This window comes from Sminthopsis crassicaudata, chromosome 3, assembly GCF_048593235.1.
Source record: "Sminthopsis crassicaudata isolate SCR6 chromosome 3, ASM4859323v1, whole genome shotgun sequence".
NCBI lineage: Eukaryota > Metazoa > Chordata > Mammalia > Dasyuromorphia > Dasyuridae > Sminthopsis > Sminthopsis crassicaudata.
Genome location: NC_133619.1, coordinates 488,142,424 through 488,160,568, shown reverse-complemented (window position 1 = coordinate 488,160,568; position 18,145 = coordinate 488,142,424). Strand labels below are relative to the sequence as shown.

The 18,145-nt window shown below is 35.8% G+C and overlaps 1 protein-coding gene across 1 annotated transcript in view; it reads left to right on the top strand.

Moving 5' to 3' along the window:
- The window catches only part of MPHOSPH8 (M-phase phosphoprotein 8), a 59,918-nt gene that overhangs the window by 7,415 nt on the left and 34,358 nt on the right, over positions 1–18,145 (top strand). Inside the window, exon 3 of the mRNA XM_074303716.1 lies at positions 6,607–7,452. Within this exon, the coding sequence (XP_074159817.1) occupies positions 6,607–7,452 (846 nt within the window). The remainder of the gene's footprint in view (positions 1–6,606; positions 7,453–18,145) is intronic.

Here is an 18,145-nt window from a genome sequence, read left to right as displayed (position 1 = left end):
TTGATAATTAAGTAACATATTTTTTTAAAACCATATTTGTACTACCCTTTGCATTCCAAAAGATAAAATTCCCCTTGGCAGAGAACAAGAATATGGTTTTACTTTTTTTCCTGAATCATTCACCTGTTCTTCCCAAGTAGAGGTCTTGATACCTCTTTAGCCTTTCTCCTTATTCTAATATAGCAGTAACAACAAAACAAAATCAAACCTCAATCCCACATTCAATCCTTTTTTGTTTATTCCTTATTAATCTCCATTTATTTTTTTTTACTTAAGTACAAATTACATTATTCTCTTTTAAATTACACATTTAATAATACCTTTTTTTTTAACTTCAACAAAAACAAATTTTTCTCATCCTTCTTCCCTCTCTGAGACAGAGAGAGGAAGAGGGAGGAAGTTTCCTCTTTTATTTTTTCCTTGGAGCTATGGTTGTTTTTTATCATTTTGTAATATTCATAGTTATTTTCCTTGTGGTTGTTCCTTTCATTTACTTGTTTATGCCATTTCTTGGATCTGCTTATTTCACTGTGTAAGATCATGAAAATTTTTTATGATTCTTATGTTCAACATAATCATTCTTTCTTATAACACACTAATATTCTAATACATTCATGGATCACAATTTGTTTAGATATTCCCTAATTTAATAATAGTACTGCATTTACTAGACTTTGCCATGTATATATTTTTAAATTAAATCTAAGTTAATTGGTGGCTTCTCTGTGCATTGACATTGTTTATTTGGGACAGGTCCTCCTTTTTCTGTATTTTCCTATGTTCATTCCTGAAACACACTTCCTTTTCAGATCTGACCTCTTGAACGCCTTGTTTCTGTTAAAACCCAGCCACCTCCTATTCCTACCTGCTTGTCCCCCACTCCATGTTATTTGAAAATTTTATTTTTACTTAGATGTACATTTGGCCTCTGCCAAATATAAACCTCTTAAGGGCAAGAAGTATTTCATTTTTTATCTTTTTACCCCCAATTCCAAATAGTGTTGGTACATAATAGGTGCTTTAAAAATACTTGTTTTGTTTACTACAGCTGGTCCATTCTTTAGAAGGTCTTATTTCTTTTGGACTGATTTTACACAATTTGAATCCTATCTATTCTTTCCCTATACCCTTTGAATTTTTCTCTGCTAAAATCTGATATATTACCTTCCTGTTTTCTCTCATGCATTCTAAAATGGAGAATCCCTTTTCCTTAAGGTTGTATCATTACCACTCCTGCTAAGAGTAACTTTGTTGGTGACAATCAGATTTAGAATGACAGTTCTCTTTGTTGATTCTTGAATTAGGGCAAGATAATAAATTGTTAGCTGCTCTGCTTTTTAAGTAGATTTTTATTTCTGTCTTTTATTTTTACATCACCTAAATATTCTATGTTATCCCTCTTCTCCCCCTCAGAGCCATCCTTATAATAGAGAAATTTTTTAAAAAAGAAAACAAAAAAACTTATCAAAGCCAATCAGTAGATTGAAAAAAATATATAACGTATAACAATCCACATCTATAGCCTTTCTCTCCTCTAAAGACACATTAGAGAAGTGAAGGGAATTGTCTTTTTGTATTCCTTCCTCCCCCCCCCCCCCCCCCCCGTTTTCAGGTTTACTAATTAATTAAAAATTTTGCAACATTAATTTTTTGTTATTTTGTGACTGTCTTTCCACTTATGTTTTGTAATTATTCTGCATATTTTTTGTTGGCTCTGTTTATTTCATTTTGTTTCACTTCTTGTAAGTCGTCTTATGCTTCTCTACATTTTTCATCCCTTATACCACAATTATATTCTATTATATTCATGGTTTCACATTTCCTTTGGCGAATTCTTGACCTCTGAGTATCTGTTTTTTTAGTGATTCTTTGCTACCACAAAAATGCTGTTGAAAACAATTTAGTGACTATTGAAGCTTTTTTGTCAGAGATCATCTTGGAATATATGTCTAGAAGTGGAATCTCTGGATCAAAGTATATGAACATTTTAGCTAATTTAATTTGCATAATTCAAAATTATTTTCAAGCATGACTACTAATTTATACTTCCACCAACATCATTAGTATGCCTATTTCCTTACCACTATGATAATCATACCTTATGCCAGGATTGTGATCTTTTTCTGTACTACCCATCAATTTTTCTGCTTTGTACAAGTGATCTGTATTATATTCATGTGACAGTTATCACATCTGTTTCTGCCTCTTGATCTTTACCCCAGCATTCTTCACTGTGCTTATCATTATGGTTTCCAGTTTTCAGTGCTATTCTGTGATCAGCTTCCCACTTTTCCTTTAACCTATCCTTTTCCTTTTTAAGTTGTGTAGTTCCAGAGCCATATTGTAGTCATGAATTCTATCCTATCAATTCTCAGGTTACTTATTACAATGTCAAATCTTTGTTTTTATATATTAGTATCTCTAGTTCACTTTGCTTATTAGCTTTGATTTTGGTGAGTGAACAATGATGCATGATACATAATTTTAAACGTAAATTTGGCACCTTAAACATTTTTTTTAAGTGAGAAATTTAGCATAGCATGCTTTTCAGGTTGAATGCCTCATATTGTATAGTACATACTTCCTAAAGATTGTTTTTACACTGTCCATTTGATATAATAATGTGCTAGAATCTTACATTGTAGGAAAAAGTAATGAACATTTGACAAGTTGATCACTTAAACAGCTAAGTGTTTGTAACCAAAATAACCACTTGACAATTTCATCTACCAAGTTCTTCTCTCTGCAGTAGCAATAGGCATCTGCCTTTTTGCCTCAGCTTCTTAAACTATAGTTCATTCCACCCTCATACAGAATGTGAGGTTTGTGAAATTATGATTTATTATTATTAAATGTTTGAATTGTATACCTATTTTATAAACCAGAGTCACATAAAAATTTCTTGAGGAAAAGGGTTGTGAGTGAAAAAAAACTTGGTCTAGCCTGTAGTGTGAATGCACATCTACCTATGATTTTATGTGGTTAATTAAAGATGTCTACAAGTTCTGGATAAACATTGTTTATATATAGATCTGTGTTTCTCTTTATATAGAAAGTCAGTAATTGAAATTTTACTTTTGAAGTTGTAAATAAAGGGACATACTCAGGATCTTTGATTAGAAGTTGACTAATCCTGTTATTTGGACAAGCTTTCTAATCATACACACACAGAACTTTACATTATATACATATATATATAGAGAGAGAGAGAGAAATAGAGAGAATGAGAATGTATGTATAATACATACTCAGAAGGTGGTAATAGTGTATAGTATAAGTAGAGAAAAGAGAGGAGATGAAAAAGAAATGTGTTAGAGATAGAAATTGGTTACCAGTTGGTTATATGGATTGACGATAAGTTTAGAATGGTTATAAACCTGGGAGACTATACAGAAACAGAGAAGTTTGTTTATTTTTATTCCCAGTATATGTAAAGGGAATTTTTAACATTCATTTTTGAAAGTTTTGAATTCCAGATTCTCTCCTTCTTCCCCTTTCCTGATGGTAAACAATTTGATAGTAGTTTATACTTGGGCAGTCATGTAAAATATATTTCTATATGAATTGTGTTGTTGAAAGAGGACACAACCCCCTCCAAAAAAAAAAAAAAAAGCCCTCTCGCCCTAAATAAAGTGAAAAATAGTATACTTAAGTCTGCAATCAGATTCCATCAGTTCTTTCTCTGGATGTGGATAGCATTTTTCATCATGAGTCTTTTGAATTTGTCTTGAATCATTGTGTTGCTGAGACTAGTTAAGTAATTCACAATTGACTATGATACAGTATTGCTTTTACTATGTACAATGTTCTGATTCTATTCACTTCTTTTTTTTTTTTTTTTTTTTTTTTTTATCAGTTCATGTAAGTCTTTCCAGGCTTTTTTGAAATAAATCTTTTATTTTGTCATTTCTTATAGCACAGTAGCATTCCATTACCATCATATATTACAACTTGTTCAGCCATTCCCCAGTTGATGGGCATTCCCTCAATTTCTCATTCTTTGACACCACAAGAAGAACTGCTATAAATATTTTTGTACAACTAGGTCTTTTTCCCCTTTTTTGGTCTCTCTGACTTCTTTTTAGTAGTTGTATTGTTGGATCAAACAGTATAAACATTTTTATAGCTCTTATAGTTCCATTGACCCCAGAATGGTTGGATCAGTTCACAATTTCACCAGTAGGTATTAGTATTTCAATTTTCCTACATCCCCCCCTCCAAGATTGATCATAAAAATAGGGAAGTTTAAAGGAGAGCTTTAAGGGAAAGATGATGGTGAGTTCTACATTTGGCCATGTTGAGCTTGAAATGTTCAATAGGTTACTGGTGATGAGGGACTGAAGGCCTAGAGAAAGGTTGGTCACGTTTACCAACTCTAATTGGGAGATAACAACACAAGGAAGTTCAGCTTCCAGACGAAGGGAGAAGTTCAAAAGACACCAGAAAGGCATATGGCAATGCCCAGACAGGCAACCTCATATTATAACTAGGTCAAATGACAGTGTTAAGAACTTCAGGGTATAGCCAGGTGGTAAGGGTAGGTAGTTCTTAGAAGACAGTGGCAGGGAAATAGTAGTTTATTTATTTAGCCTTCTATCTTACCTGATGTTTATGACTACCTTTAGCTCAAGCCACTTTAACAAGTCAAGCAATCTGAATGGATTCTAGGTGTTCTGGGGCAATAATTAGGCAAATTAGAGTTTAGTTGGACCTTCTGGAGTTGAGAGTCTGCCTCCTATTATTAGTGAATGTGTTTTGTTTTTGTTTTTGTTTTCCATTTATCTATCATCCAGAATGTGTATCATGGGTGTTTAAGGTGTAGGATAGTTCCCAGTAGAGACCCATTCTCTCTTGTTGTCCCTTCTTTTCCTTATTTCAGGAGGCACCCTTGATGTAAACAGTCTAAGGGGTCTGATCTTTGGTAACTGCCTTCCAGAGACTGACAATCATCAGAGTAATCCTTTATGTCCTGCTTATAGCATTTCCAAATCATTCTGTCCCGGTTTTAGTGGGCAAAGAAGGTGATTAATCTTCAGAAAATGTCAACTTTTTATGGCATATACTTTAAAAATTTGTTTATTGGTAAGTTGTGAAAATTATCTCAAAATCCTGATTAGAGATGTCATTTTAATAGATTTAATTTGAATATAACTTATAGCTACTACTGTTTTTTAATTCTCATTTGCCCTTTCTTCTATGTAGACCTAAAAGGTGGACTGAAAGTTAATAAGTGTTTTTTATCCTGCTTTTAAAATTTTTATTTTTTTCTTTCTTACTAATTGTTTTTTCCTTTTTAATTGTTTTTATTAAAAGCTTAACATGAACATTAATATACCTAGCAACTTTTTATAAGTTATTTACATTTAAATTAATTTCATTGTATAATTTTTTAGTCACTTACTCTAAGATACTTGTTAGTATTTCTTGTCCACTTACATTCATATAGTCTGTTACATAGGTATAAACATATACTTTATCATTCAACTTTATTTTGTGTTATTAATTTCTTTGTATTAATTTTCCATCTTAATTGTAGGTGTTCTATTACATTGATATACTATATTTTATTTACACATTTCCTTGTTGTTGGTCATTTAGGTTTTGGCAAATTATACACCAAGCCATTCTATGAAAACTTTGAATAAATAACAGATTTTTTGTTTATGAGAACACTTTCAGAGCACATTCTCAACAGTAGAATTATTCAAAGGGTATGAAGATCTTTTTTGTAACTTTTACTTTTGTCCTCTGCTGTCAAGTATGATTTTATTATCTCTTAGCTTATTTTTTTTGCATGAGAATATATTTCTGATTATATAATGAAAGTTAAAAGGTAAATAAGATTTGTTCTTGCTCTTCATTTTTCAGAAACAGAAGTTGTTTTATATTTTACTTACCCACAATTGACAGATTTTGTAGATTTTTATGTAAGATGCTGTTTTCCACATTAAAAATGGCAAAACTTTAGAATATTTAACAAATTTTAAATTATATATCTCACTGCCAAATGTTGTTGCTATGTTTTTCCTTCAAAGCTAAATTTTTACAATTCTGTCCTATGGCAACAAATTTCAGAGGCTCTTCTGGGAATCAAAATTCTCTACTTTTTTGGTATGATATAGATAGAATATTATTCCTAAAGGCTAGTATCCAGATATTAGTAACCAAGAAGAATGGACACCAACTTAATTTAAATGGTATGTCACTTTGTAAAGTTTCTTTTTAAAATTGATAATAGAATAGTTAATAGAATATAAGTGATAAACTGATATTAAGTTTTCTGTTACCTATTGAGTATAACAATGACTTTCTGTGTGATTTTTTAGTTTTTGCTACCCAATTCAGCCAAAAAAGACATCTTTTTTTAATCCTTATCAATGTTTATCCTTAGTTGACTGACTTTTTCCTTTTTGTTTGACCAGTATTTGAAATTAAGAAATATTATGCCTTAAAATGAAAAAAAAAAAATTTTTTTTCTTTTGTTCTTGTAAACTTTTTTTTTTTCTGATTATTTTGGAAATTTTTTAGACTGGAAGTCAGGTAGAAGAAATATAAAAAGCAAAATAGGATTTAAGTATTTTAACCTTTTATATCTTTATTTTATAGAGACTAGTTTTGAATGATGATGACATATTTGAGGCAGAATCTGACAGCGATTGGCAAAGTGAAACAAAAGAGGACATTTCCCCCAAGAAAAAAAAGAAAAAGTCACGGCACAGAGAAGACAAAAGCCCTGATGATTTGAAAAAAAGAAAATGGAAATCTGGTAAAGTAAAAGATAAGAATAAAACACAACTGGAAACTTCCTCAGAAAATTTGGTCTTTGATTCAAAGTCTAAGAAAAGAATTTTGGAATCCAAAGAAGATTCAAAGGAGTACAAAAAGACCAAAAAAGATGATTTAAAAGAAGCAAAGAAAGCAAAAAAAGGTGAAATTAGAGACTCAAAGGGAAAAGTAAGAGATGATTTTAAAGAAAGCAAAAAGAAGAGAGAGAGACTTAGTGATTCTGTGTTAGAATCTGAATCAAGTACATTTGATGATTCACTTTCTCAGTTGGCTGATGATGACAGTGAAGATTTGTCTTTTGATAATAGAGGAGACAAACAAAAATTTAAAAGTGGAAAGGATAAGTTAGAACTTGATATAATTCAAGATGTGATTTCTGATAAACAACCAGATGATACAGCAAGTGCTGACGAAGATGCTGATATTAAAACAAAAAGGAAAAAAAAGAAATTTAAAAAAGTTGAAGAATATAAAGAAGAGATTAGAAAAGCTGAAAATAAGGACCCATACTCAGAGAAGAAAAATTTATACAAAAAGCAAAAGAATCAAGAAAAATCTATCTCCACAGAGATAGATAAATTAGCACCTACACCTGCTCAAATTCAGAAGAGCACAAAACTGGGTAGTGAAGAACGAGGTCGAAGGTCTACTGATTCAGTTGGGGAGGTAAGTCATTCAATGCTAGAGGAGGAAAGTTAAAGAATAAAAGGATGTTACTTGAACCAATATGGGGAACATAATTTAGGGGAAAAAAAATTTGTGTATACCATAGAAAAAACAGTGAAATAGAAGAATAAGACCAGATAAAAGCAGTATTTCTTGCATGGGGTTATCAAGGGATTTTAATGGGGTATCACTGAGCTTCATCTCTAAATTAGTGCTCACAGAAAGACTTTTAGGAGCTGGCTAGCTCCTGCTTTTCCTCAGCTACTTCCTGCTCTTTAATCTTATAAAATCCATTTCCATCGCAAGTAGAAAGAAACTTGTTTGCTTGGTTTCAAATGTTGTTAGAGGAATTCGTTTAAAAAAAATATTTGAACAAAATAATGTTCTTATTTATTACCTGCCTCCAAAAAGTTATCACATAGGTATTCTTTTGGTTTTTGATTGAATAGCTATTGACTATCTTATTCTTATAAATATTAGTATTTACTTTTTCCTGCCTTCTTTTGGTCTTTCAGCATGACACTTCTGTTAGATTATTTTAAAGGAAGGAGTTAATGTAATTATATGTTTGGTTTAGTTTGTTGTTTTATCCATCGTAAAATCATATCTTTGACATTTCTTAGATAAAACGCATTAAGATAGTAATATGTGTATTCAGCCAAGTAAGAGGTAACATCTATTACATCTGTACATCTATAATTGCATAACGAAAGGGATTTGAAACAGAATGAGTTTTTTTTTTTTGTTTTTTTTTTATCTTGGTGAATAGTCCAGGTATTGAGATAATATCTGTAAAATGCTTTGCAATTATAAAGCACTATGTAGATGTTATCAGTTTCTGAAAAGTCTATTCTACCAACTTCTTTAGGTCTTCTAATTTATATAAATCTTCTTATAAATTTTCCAGAAATGACAAAGACAGGAAGTAAACACAGCTATATGTTTTGATCATTCTCTTAATTAAGTTTTCCCATAAGCTCAATGAAGGAGAATGGCATCCAATATCTCTAACAATCCATGTGTCTGCAGCACAATGATTCACTCTATTAACCTCTTAAAGGAGAGATATATGAATCTGCATATAATGTAAAGAAACTTCCCCACTTCTGCTGTGTCAGATTGTGTTCCTTTGAGATGACTTGCAGCATATTACTTCTTAGTAATTGCTACCATTCCTATAATCTTGGGGCTTTGGTTGTTGAACATTTATTTACCTTATCTTGGCTAGTTTCAGGCTAACTTCACCACTAAGAGTACAGTGAAACTTATTGGACTTGAACTCAAAGGACCTGACTTCAAATCTTGTCAAGCTGTATAACCTTAGACTTAAATGTCAGAGTTTCAGTTTCCTCATTTATAATATGGAGATAATACCTGTTTTTATGTACTTATAAAATACATATACACATATATTTCGCAAGAATGTCATAAGGAAAGTACTTTGTACATTTTAAAGCACTATAAACATGTGAATTATAATGAAGATGATGGTAATGATAATACCTGGGGGTTTGTCTTCTGAAAATTCTACTCTTGTATTTCTTTCTCTTTTGCTTTTTATTTCTTTCCTGTGCTTCTCTGCAGAAATTCTAGAAAATTTTGTGAGCTGTGTGGTATTGCCATTGGATAATTTGTTAATTATTTGCCTCCATGCTTTTCTGCACAAGTTAAAATAAAATCCATCCAGCAGTTAGTTTAAAGTGGGCATTGTATATGCATCTGTGATAAGAATATAGGGGCATGTCATGTCCTTCTAAGTGTGAGGTTGGGTCCCAGTAACTGCAGACAACTGTCAGAAAGATGCACAAGTTTCCCCTGCTTTTCTGTAGCAACCATAAACTAGATTTTCTCTGCCACTTAAACCTGTTGCTCCTGGTTCTACCTTCTAATGGCAAACAGAATATTACTTTTTTTACTCTTCCCCTTTGACGCCCCCCAGATATTTGGAGATGAGTAATATGTCTTGACCTATTCTTATAAGTCTTCTCTTATGTAAGCTCAGCATCTTCAATTCTTTAATTGATCTTTATTTAGCATAATCTCAACAACTTTTCCCATCTGGTTGTAATACAGAAGAAGTTGACCTCTTCTGTATGCTTGTTCCAAGCACTTGGTAAGTGCTAGAGATACAAAAAGAGGCAAATGACAGTCTCTATTACATTTAATGAGGAAGTTCAGCATCACTCTAGCTTTTTTCTTAGCTGTTTTATTATATTGCTGACTCAAAATGAATTTGAAATCCAGTTAAGCCTCCATATTATATATTTCAGCATATTACTCCTTAGTAATTGCTACCATTCTTATAATCTTGGGGCTTTGGTTGTTGAACATTTATTTACCTTATCTTGGCTAGTCTCAGGCTAACTTCACTACTTTCAAGATATCTCTATTCTCCCGCTACTTTTTCTAATTCTAGCTCTAGAACTGTCACCAAATCAATACTACTATTCCTAGAAAGGATATGTCAGTCTTGCCCTGTGACTTTATTTAGCATTCCCATTGACTATCTAAAACATTCCTCCTTGGTCGCTAGTTCCCTATATATATTGTCTTCTGTAAGAATGTAATATTAGAAGATATCCAAGACCGCAAAATAGCAAGAAGTGCAGCTCAGCTTTCCCCTGTTACTATTCCACAAAGATCTGGAACATGCACTAGACTTGGGTCCTGATGGGGCAATCCAAGGGGAAAAAAAATCACAGTGAATCATTTTTTCTGCTACAGATCAGCAAAGGGAGTTAGGTAAGTGTAGACCCTGAGAACAAGGGCTTAACTAGAAGCATGGTATTTTTCAAGACAAGGTCAAGAAAGTCAAGAAGGGTTGGGTCTCAGACCCTTAGAAGAGCTTGACCTTGTGCAGGGAACAGAAATAAGTGTCTTAGCTCTATCACTCACTACCCAGTGCTGTGTCACAATCACTGAGGGACTGAGGACTGGGTTTTTGCTGATAACCTGAAATAACATAGTACCCAATATCCTGAGAAAGCAACAACAGGTCTCAAGAGGACACAAGCACAGCTCAGACATTCCCTCAAGAACAACAATGATTCTGACCAAAAATCATAAAGTAGGCAGGAAGACTGAACAAACAAATGAAAAATCCTATCATAAAAATCTATTATGGTGACAGGAATACTCAGTACACAAATCTAAAAGAAGAGAATGACTCCAAAATATCTACAAGCAAACCTTAAAGAAAAAAAATTAGTTTGAGCACAAATTCACCTAGAATTCTTGGAAGAAATGAAGCTAGAGCCTTTAAAAACTTAAAATTATTTTATAGATAACAGTCTAGCAGATATAATAAGGAAAGACATGATCATGAGCTATAAAAGAAAGAATTGGAAAGGGAATTAATAGCTTGGCACAGGAGGTACAAAACCTTACCCAAGCAACAGATTCATTGAAAATTAGAATGGCTCCTCCAAAAAGTTAATCACTTCATGAAGCAAAAAGAAATAATAAAATAACAACAACAACAACAAAAAAAAAGGCTGCAAAAATAAAAGAGAAATGTGAGGCATCTGTTTCATAGCAAAGACAACTGACCTGGAAAACAAATTGAGGAGATACCATTTAAGAATCCTTGGATTACCTGAAAGCCATAACCAAAAAAAAGTTTAAACATATTTTAAGAAATTGTAAAAGAAAATTGCTCAGGTTTCATAGATTCAGAGGGCAAAGAATAGAAAGCTTCTTCTGGTCATTTCCTCAACGAAACCCTAAAATGAAAACTCCCAATAACAACATAGTCAAAATCCAGAATTTCCAGTTCAAAGAAAAAAATAAAAGCGGCCATAATATTATTACTTGGAGGGCAGGGACTGTCTTGTTTGTATTTTTATTCCTAAAGCTTGGCACAGTTCCTGCCATATAGTAAGCGCTTACTAAATTTTTTTTTCATTTGTCTCAAATTTATGAAATTAATTTTAAAGGCTTTATATTTATTGCATTTGAATTTCATCTTTCTAAATTCAGCCCAATGCTCTAGCCTATCAAGATTTTTTGGATCCTGATGCCCTCATCCACTCTGTTAGCTAGCTTTATATTACATGCAAAATTAATTCTTACACTATCTTTGTCTTTATCTGATTTGTTGATAAAAATGTTAAACAGAACAAAGTCAAACACAAATTCCTTTGTGGCTCTACTGGAGAGACCTTCTGGTACATTTACTTTGAACCATTAACAACTACTTTGAATCTTCTAAGGAGCAGTCTTGGGCCCTCAGCTTTGTACTGATGCAAGCACAGAAGCAAGTAAGAGTTTTGTATGGCTCTGATCCAGAGAAGCAGAGCAGGTTTTGGGTTTCAACCACTTGCGCAGTCTAAAGCTTGCATCTGAAAAACCAAGACAAGAACACAAGACCACAGGGAAGCCTTCAATTCTGTCATTCTGAACCTGTAAAGCTTTTCATCTGACTGAAATGACTGGGTCCAGCAGCAATCTATTGGAACTCCAATCAGAGACTGACCAAATTGCAGGTCAGGAACTTGCAGAGCTTAGGTTAGTAGAAGTGCTCAGACTTTATCCTGTATCTCACATTACTTTGAAAGCATTGGATATTTGTAGTTTCTTAGCCTGGGTTTTTGCTTATACTTAAAATAGCACCGTACTCTTTTTTTTTTTTTTCCCCAAGTATATTTTCCCTGGACTATTAACTAGGGACTGAATTATTGTTTGTTCTCTGAGTTTATAGGATTTTTCCCTTTGAATGAAAGACAGATTTATCAATTTTTTTTGCCCATCTTAATTTCTACATTTTGGCGCTCCAAATGAGTGATTTTCCCCCTTCAGTAAATAATCCATTTTATTAAAGGGAAAAGGAAAGAGCTCATAAGTAAAAGTTAGACTGTTATCTACAACTGAGACTTTAGGTGAGCTACTTAAGAGATCCTGCAAATCTCCAAGTACATGAAATAAATGTAAGGTGAGGGTAGAGGGATAGGAAGATGTGTGTATGGAGAAGTATGAGAAGAGTGGGGAGAAAGATATAGGTAGTCCAAGGAAGCTCCAAAGATGGTTTCCTGGTTTTTCCTTTTTGTGCAGAAAATACATCCCCTAATTTTATGTGTATTAGTTTTCTTTGTGTCCTAAGGGTTCTAGGATCACGGTTGATGGAGAAGCAAGATATAGAGTGTTATCTATGCTCAAGGTATTTGCATTTTCTGACAAAAAGGCCTCTTTTTTGTCTCACTCTATTTTTAGAAATAGTGGCACCAGGATGAGCTGAGATGCTTGGCTTGAGGAAACTCCCTTTGTCCAGTTCATCCAGAGAAAAAAGGACCTTCTTTTGCATCTCAAGGCATTTCTAATCTCTTTTTTTTTTTTTTTTTTTTCTCTCACCAGAAAGCCCTGCTCTCAGGCAGGAACTCTGAGACACCAAAGGAAGTGTCTCTTTAACACGCCCCTTCCCCAGACCAAGGAGATATATGGCCGTTCTGGGAACCCCAATCCCTCTTGGAGGTCCCAGGCCAGCACTCTCTTTGACTTGTTCTGGGTAGATAACCAGAGAAACTTAAGAGGAGCTAAGTTTGAGCCCTTCTCCCACTTCACTGTTAAATACAATGGAGTTTCTAATGGTCAGGCTGTAGCCACAAGGAGAAAGGTCACTGAATTGGGGTGAGCTTGGTGATATGTTCCTACTCTTGGCTGCTACTCCCTGGATAGGGGTGGGGCCATCTCCTTCAGGTCTTGCTCTCCTAGCAAGATTTGGGGGCTTAGATAAGCTACCCCGCCCTCAAGTTCCAGTGGGAAATTGCCAGAGGAGCCTTTGCCATTCAGGACACACTGGGTAAGATGGCATCCTTTCTCCCCACCCTTGATCTGGCCTTTCCTCCCCCTCCCCCATGGATTGGGAATCACAGAACTCAAGGCCTTTTTCAGACCTCTCCCATATGGCTTGGCACCTGCCATTTAAATGTTCCTAATCTGACCCCTTATTGGGGTATTATATAATGGGGAGATTGGAAACTCAATCTTAATCTTCTCAAATCTCCGGAAAAGTTTCCCATCAAGTTTTAAATTGGAACTTTGCTGGCATTCTGGACAAGTGGGCTACACTCCTCCCAGACCTTTTGCTTGGCTCTTAAACAAGCCTTCTCGGGAAGCATGCTTGTCCCATACATTTTAAAACAGGACTTGGTTTCCCTGATTTGGTCATCCTGCCTTAGAGCTGTGCCTCCTGTCACAGCCTTTTAACTGCAGAAGCCTCAAAATTATGCTTTTGTATGCTCATGGGGCTGTCCAGAAAGACAGGGGATTCCAAACTTCTCTTTTTTTGTTTGTTTGTTTGTTTGTTTTCCCTAGCCTCAGGGCATTTGCTTAAACTTTCCTCACCTTACGGGTGGGAACTTTTTCACTCCTAATTTTCTCAATCCTAAACCCTTTTGCTCTTAGCACATTCTCTCCTATTTTTCTGGATTGACATTCTATAACCCCGCCAACAATTAAAAGTTTCTTTTCTAAGCTCCAACCCTGGCTAGGTTGCAGCTTTAAGAAAGACCTTTGGAATGATAGCTGGGGAATAAAGTTCTGAAACAAGGCAAATTAAGTTGTTAAGAGAGTGAAGATAGCTTCTTTCTTTCTTTTCTCATCTTATTTCCTGACTGCAGCAGGAAATGAGGAGTTTGAGGGAGAGACTGAACCTATTTGAAAACTTCTTAGCACTTTAGACTGATATTGGGGAGTGGGAAAGTGGCTGAATTATTGTTAACATTCTATCATTGTGTCTAAATAATTTTACTGTTGCCTTTGCAAGCTAGATTTGGTTATCTTTGAATGTAAGATCTTAAGAACTTGTTGGGGTGAAGTTCTGTTAACTTACTTGAAAAGGGTCATTTGTCTCCAATTAGGGTCTGACTTTTCTAAAAGCTTCAACACCCCTACTTCCAACCCACTAAAGGTTGAGAGGAGTAGGGATCTTTTGTCTTACTCACGCACTGCTCTCTGCTAGTACATAGTTAGCCTGGGGTGAAGGTTAGCTGCCTTCCCTCCCTCCTGCTCTTGGGAGGTGGAGTGGGGAAAAGGGTGGCCCCTCCCTGCCTCCCCCGCCCCCCCCCCCCCCACACACACACTAAGTTTGTTCCAACCCCTTTCTGCAGAGGCTTGTCTTTGGCAAAAGATTTCAAGAGATAGGCCCGCTTTTAAGTTAATTGATCTGTTTTTTAAGATTTGTTAAAACTGGGATTAATTGTTAAAACTGTTTATTGCTATATGTTTGAGGGAAACTTTAACTATTGCTTTATGTTTGAGGGATTTTTAGGAAATTTACTAGTCTGTTATGTATATGAATTTTGATTCATTCTTGGGATTTATATGTGGAATGGTAATCTGGTAATTTCTTTTCCATGTAAAAAAGGAAGGAAGGAAACTGATTGAGGCTGGTCAGGTAATTGGGAAATTGACATATTTTTCTTAGGCACTTCTGCCCTGTCCCCTATTTCATTAATTCAGATTAAATTGGAAATTTTTAACTCCTTGCTTAAAATTTATTGGACTGTGATTTGCTGGGTTATGTTTTAACTTTGAATTCCCTTATTCTGCTGGAATTGCCCTGGCAGACTCAGTTTTTGGGATTATTTTTTTAGAAACAACCAGAAATCAGACACCTGTCCTGGTGGCAGTCTCTCTGATCTGTTTCTCCACTCCTCTTACCCCAGTTCCTTAATTACTATTTCAGCATTTTGATATCAGGACTCTAATAGTTTGGGGTGGCCTGTCTTGGTCTTGTTCAGAAATCTGTTTCCTAATTGCAGCTCCTGTTCCATAGAGAGGGGACAGGTAGAGCTACTCCAGGCCCCACTTTTCCTTCTTTTGGAGCCCCTGACAGACTTGGGGTGCCCCTCTTAGAACAGCAGGACTATCTTGAGCACTGCTATTCAGTGAGGCTGAGTTTAATGCACAAATGGCCACAAACCTCAAACTGTCCATCTCTGGCTGAGATGCTCCCCAATTGCAGAGGACCTGAACAGGGAGTTCTCTGTGTCTCCCTAAATGAGGAATGCTAATTGATGCGAATAATTCTGGGGTTATCAGGGAGAACCTGGTCTTTGCCACAAGTCCTTACTTTTTTTTCTAGTTTTAGTTTGGTTTATTGACCTAATTATCCTGACTTAGTCCTGCCTCAGTTTCCCTGCTTCTCAGTTCTGCAAAACCTCCCTTCCCTCTTTATCAGAATACTTGGTAAGGATAAAAGATCTTATGTTTTAGAATTTTAGGCCCTCTCCCCTCCCCATCCCAAGCTATCTACTATCTTATCAATATGCCTCTCCCCATGTCCAGGGTGCCTCCCCCTGATTATGTCATCCCTCTCTGGAGGCTCACTGCACCTTATCAGAGTCCCGTTCCTGTTCTCAGTACTCTGACTCCGCCCCTACCTCAGTCTAAGGATTTTAGTCTTTCTGATTTCCCATTTGGTGACTATTCACAGGGTTTTGGTTGTTTTTTTTGTTTTTGTTTTTGTTGACATAGTTAACGCTGTTCTGGAGTTCCTATGCTAAGCAGAGTATTTCCCACAAGGGATGCCTATGGTGAAAATTCCTGCGAAATTGACAAAAACCTTAATTTCTCAGCTCTTTTCTTCTCAGGGCAACTTCTGTCTCCTGAAAAAACACCCAGAGTGGAGGTGCCCTTTTAATACAAACCTCTCCCAGACTTAGGCCTGTAGGTGCCATGGAAATTGTCCGAGGAGACCCCAGTTTCTGTCCTGAGTTTGAGCAGGAGGAACTGCCTTTTCACCACAACAGCAAACACCACAGGGGTTGAACTGGGTCCCCAGCATCCTGCTCTCTGGGGCTCTGTTTCCCCTTTTATCCCAGGACAGTCCGAGCACCTTGGGGGCCGGTAAGCTAGGTAGGCAGCGCTGATATTTTGTACTCCCTCTGACCCCTTCCACCCCTCCCCATAAAGAGTGGGGATAGTAGGAGGGAAGGCTCAGGATCTTTGCTTATTTTTCTGGTAAGATTGAGGAACCAACTCTCTATTATTAAAAAAAAAAAAAAAAAAAAAAAGCTTCAACTGCATTCTTATCTTGATCTGCAGCCCTGACAAGCGGGGACATGCCCATCCCTAGACCCTGCTTCACAAAAATATCAGTGGCTAATAACTCTGCCACCCTGACCCAACCCCAGAAGAAATTAGATTTTTTGGAGATTAGAGTGAATGGGGCTAAACTCTGGCTACTTAACAGACAAAGAATCTTTTGTTCGCCTACTTCTCTTTTATAGTTAATGGGCCATCACCATTCTTACAGGCAGCCCACAGAAGGGACCGAATGCATTTCCTGCTAAAGGCCCCATTTCCAAATGTCGCCATCTCCACCCTGGATGACACCCCACTTTTAATTTGGTCCCGAGATATTGTTTTCTCTAGGTTTCAAACTTTGGATTTTCAACTGCTCTTCAACCTGGAGAACATGGGATGACTGTCTGGGACAATACAACTTAGATGCCCCTGTTGCCATCCCCAAACCCCATACCTCACACCTCACCTCCTTGCATGAATCCCCAAAAATTCTACGATCCTTACCAACTCAGAGCACTTAGGAAGAGACCATCGCCCCTTTATCCCAAATGCATTTGGAGGTGACTGCTTGAGAGAGGAATGAAGAGGGTATTCCGGAACTCTGAAAATCCTTGAAGGAGAGGATCTTCAACTCTGCCTCAATAAGGGACACTGCCCCAAGTCTTTTACCTTTAAATGAATTTAAGTTTTGACTGCTTGAGGGGAGAATGAAGAGGGAACCCCAACACTCTGAAAGTCCTTAAAGGAAAAAACTCTGCTCAGTGAGGGGACTCCACCCCAAGCACAAACAGTTTCATTTTTGTTATCTGGGTGGGGTCAGCTCTATTCAAATCCAATTCAAATTCTAATCCTAGCTGAAACCCATCCAGGAGCCAACCTGGGACTCTACCCATGAGCCTTCTTCAACTTGTAGCCAAAACCCCCTATTATAAAAGAACCAAACTAAAACCCTCTCTTTGTAGAGGTTCCAAACATGCCAGCCCTATGCTTGGTACCTACAAGAGCTTCTGCCCACTGGAATACTGTTTCCAGTGCCTTTTTCTCACCTATTTCCTTAACCAGACTTTAACCTTACTTCCAATCCCCATAATAAACCTCTTATCAATCTAGGTTTTTGGGTCTGTAAATTCCTTTACAGAGGATCTTGCACTGCCACTACACCTTATTTAACTCCCTACCCTTGCGCCACCACAAGACTTTAGGGTTTCTGGCGGTCAGGGAGTTAAATAATTTCATTTGGCTACCCTAAATCTAAACCTCATCAATATCTGGCCTCCGACAATTACTAACTTTGTGACTCTGGGCAAGTCACTGAACCTCTGTTTGCCTCAGTTTCCTGGAAAATGGGGATAATAATAATACCTCCCAAGGTTATTATGAAGATTAAATAAAGAAATAGTTGTAATGCATTTGACAAACTTTTAAGTGATATATAAATGTTTTATTATTTATAAACATCCAAACACACATCTACAAAGTTCATTTTCTGAAACCAGTTCCTTTATTGATTAACAGAGAGAAAAGGGATATGTCCTTCAACTTTGATGTTATGGCATTCACATGTTTTCTGAATTCTTCATGTTTGTAAATTAAGATGTGATAATCTTGTAAATTTATATATATCATGATTTGACTTGTCCATTTTCTAGAATTTTTCACTCTTAACAGC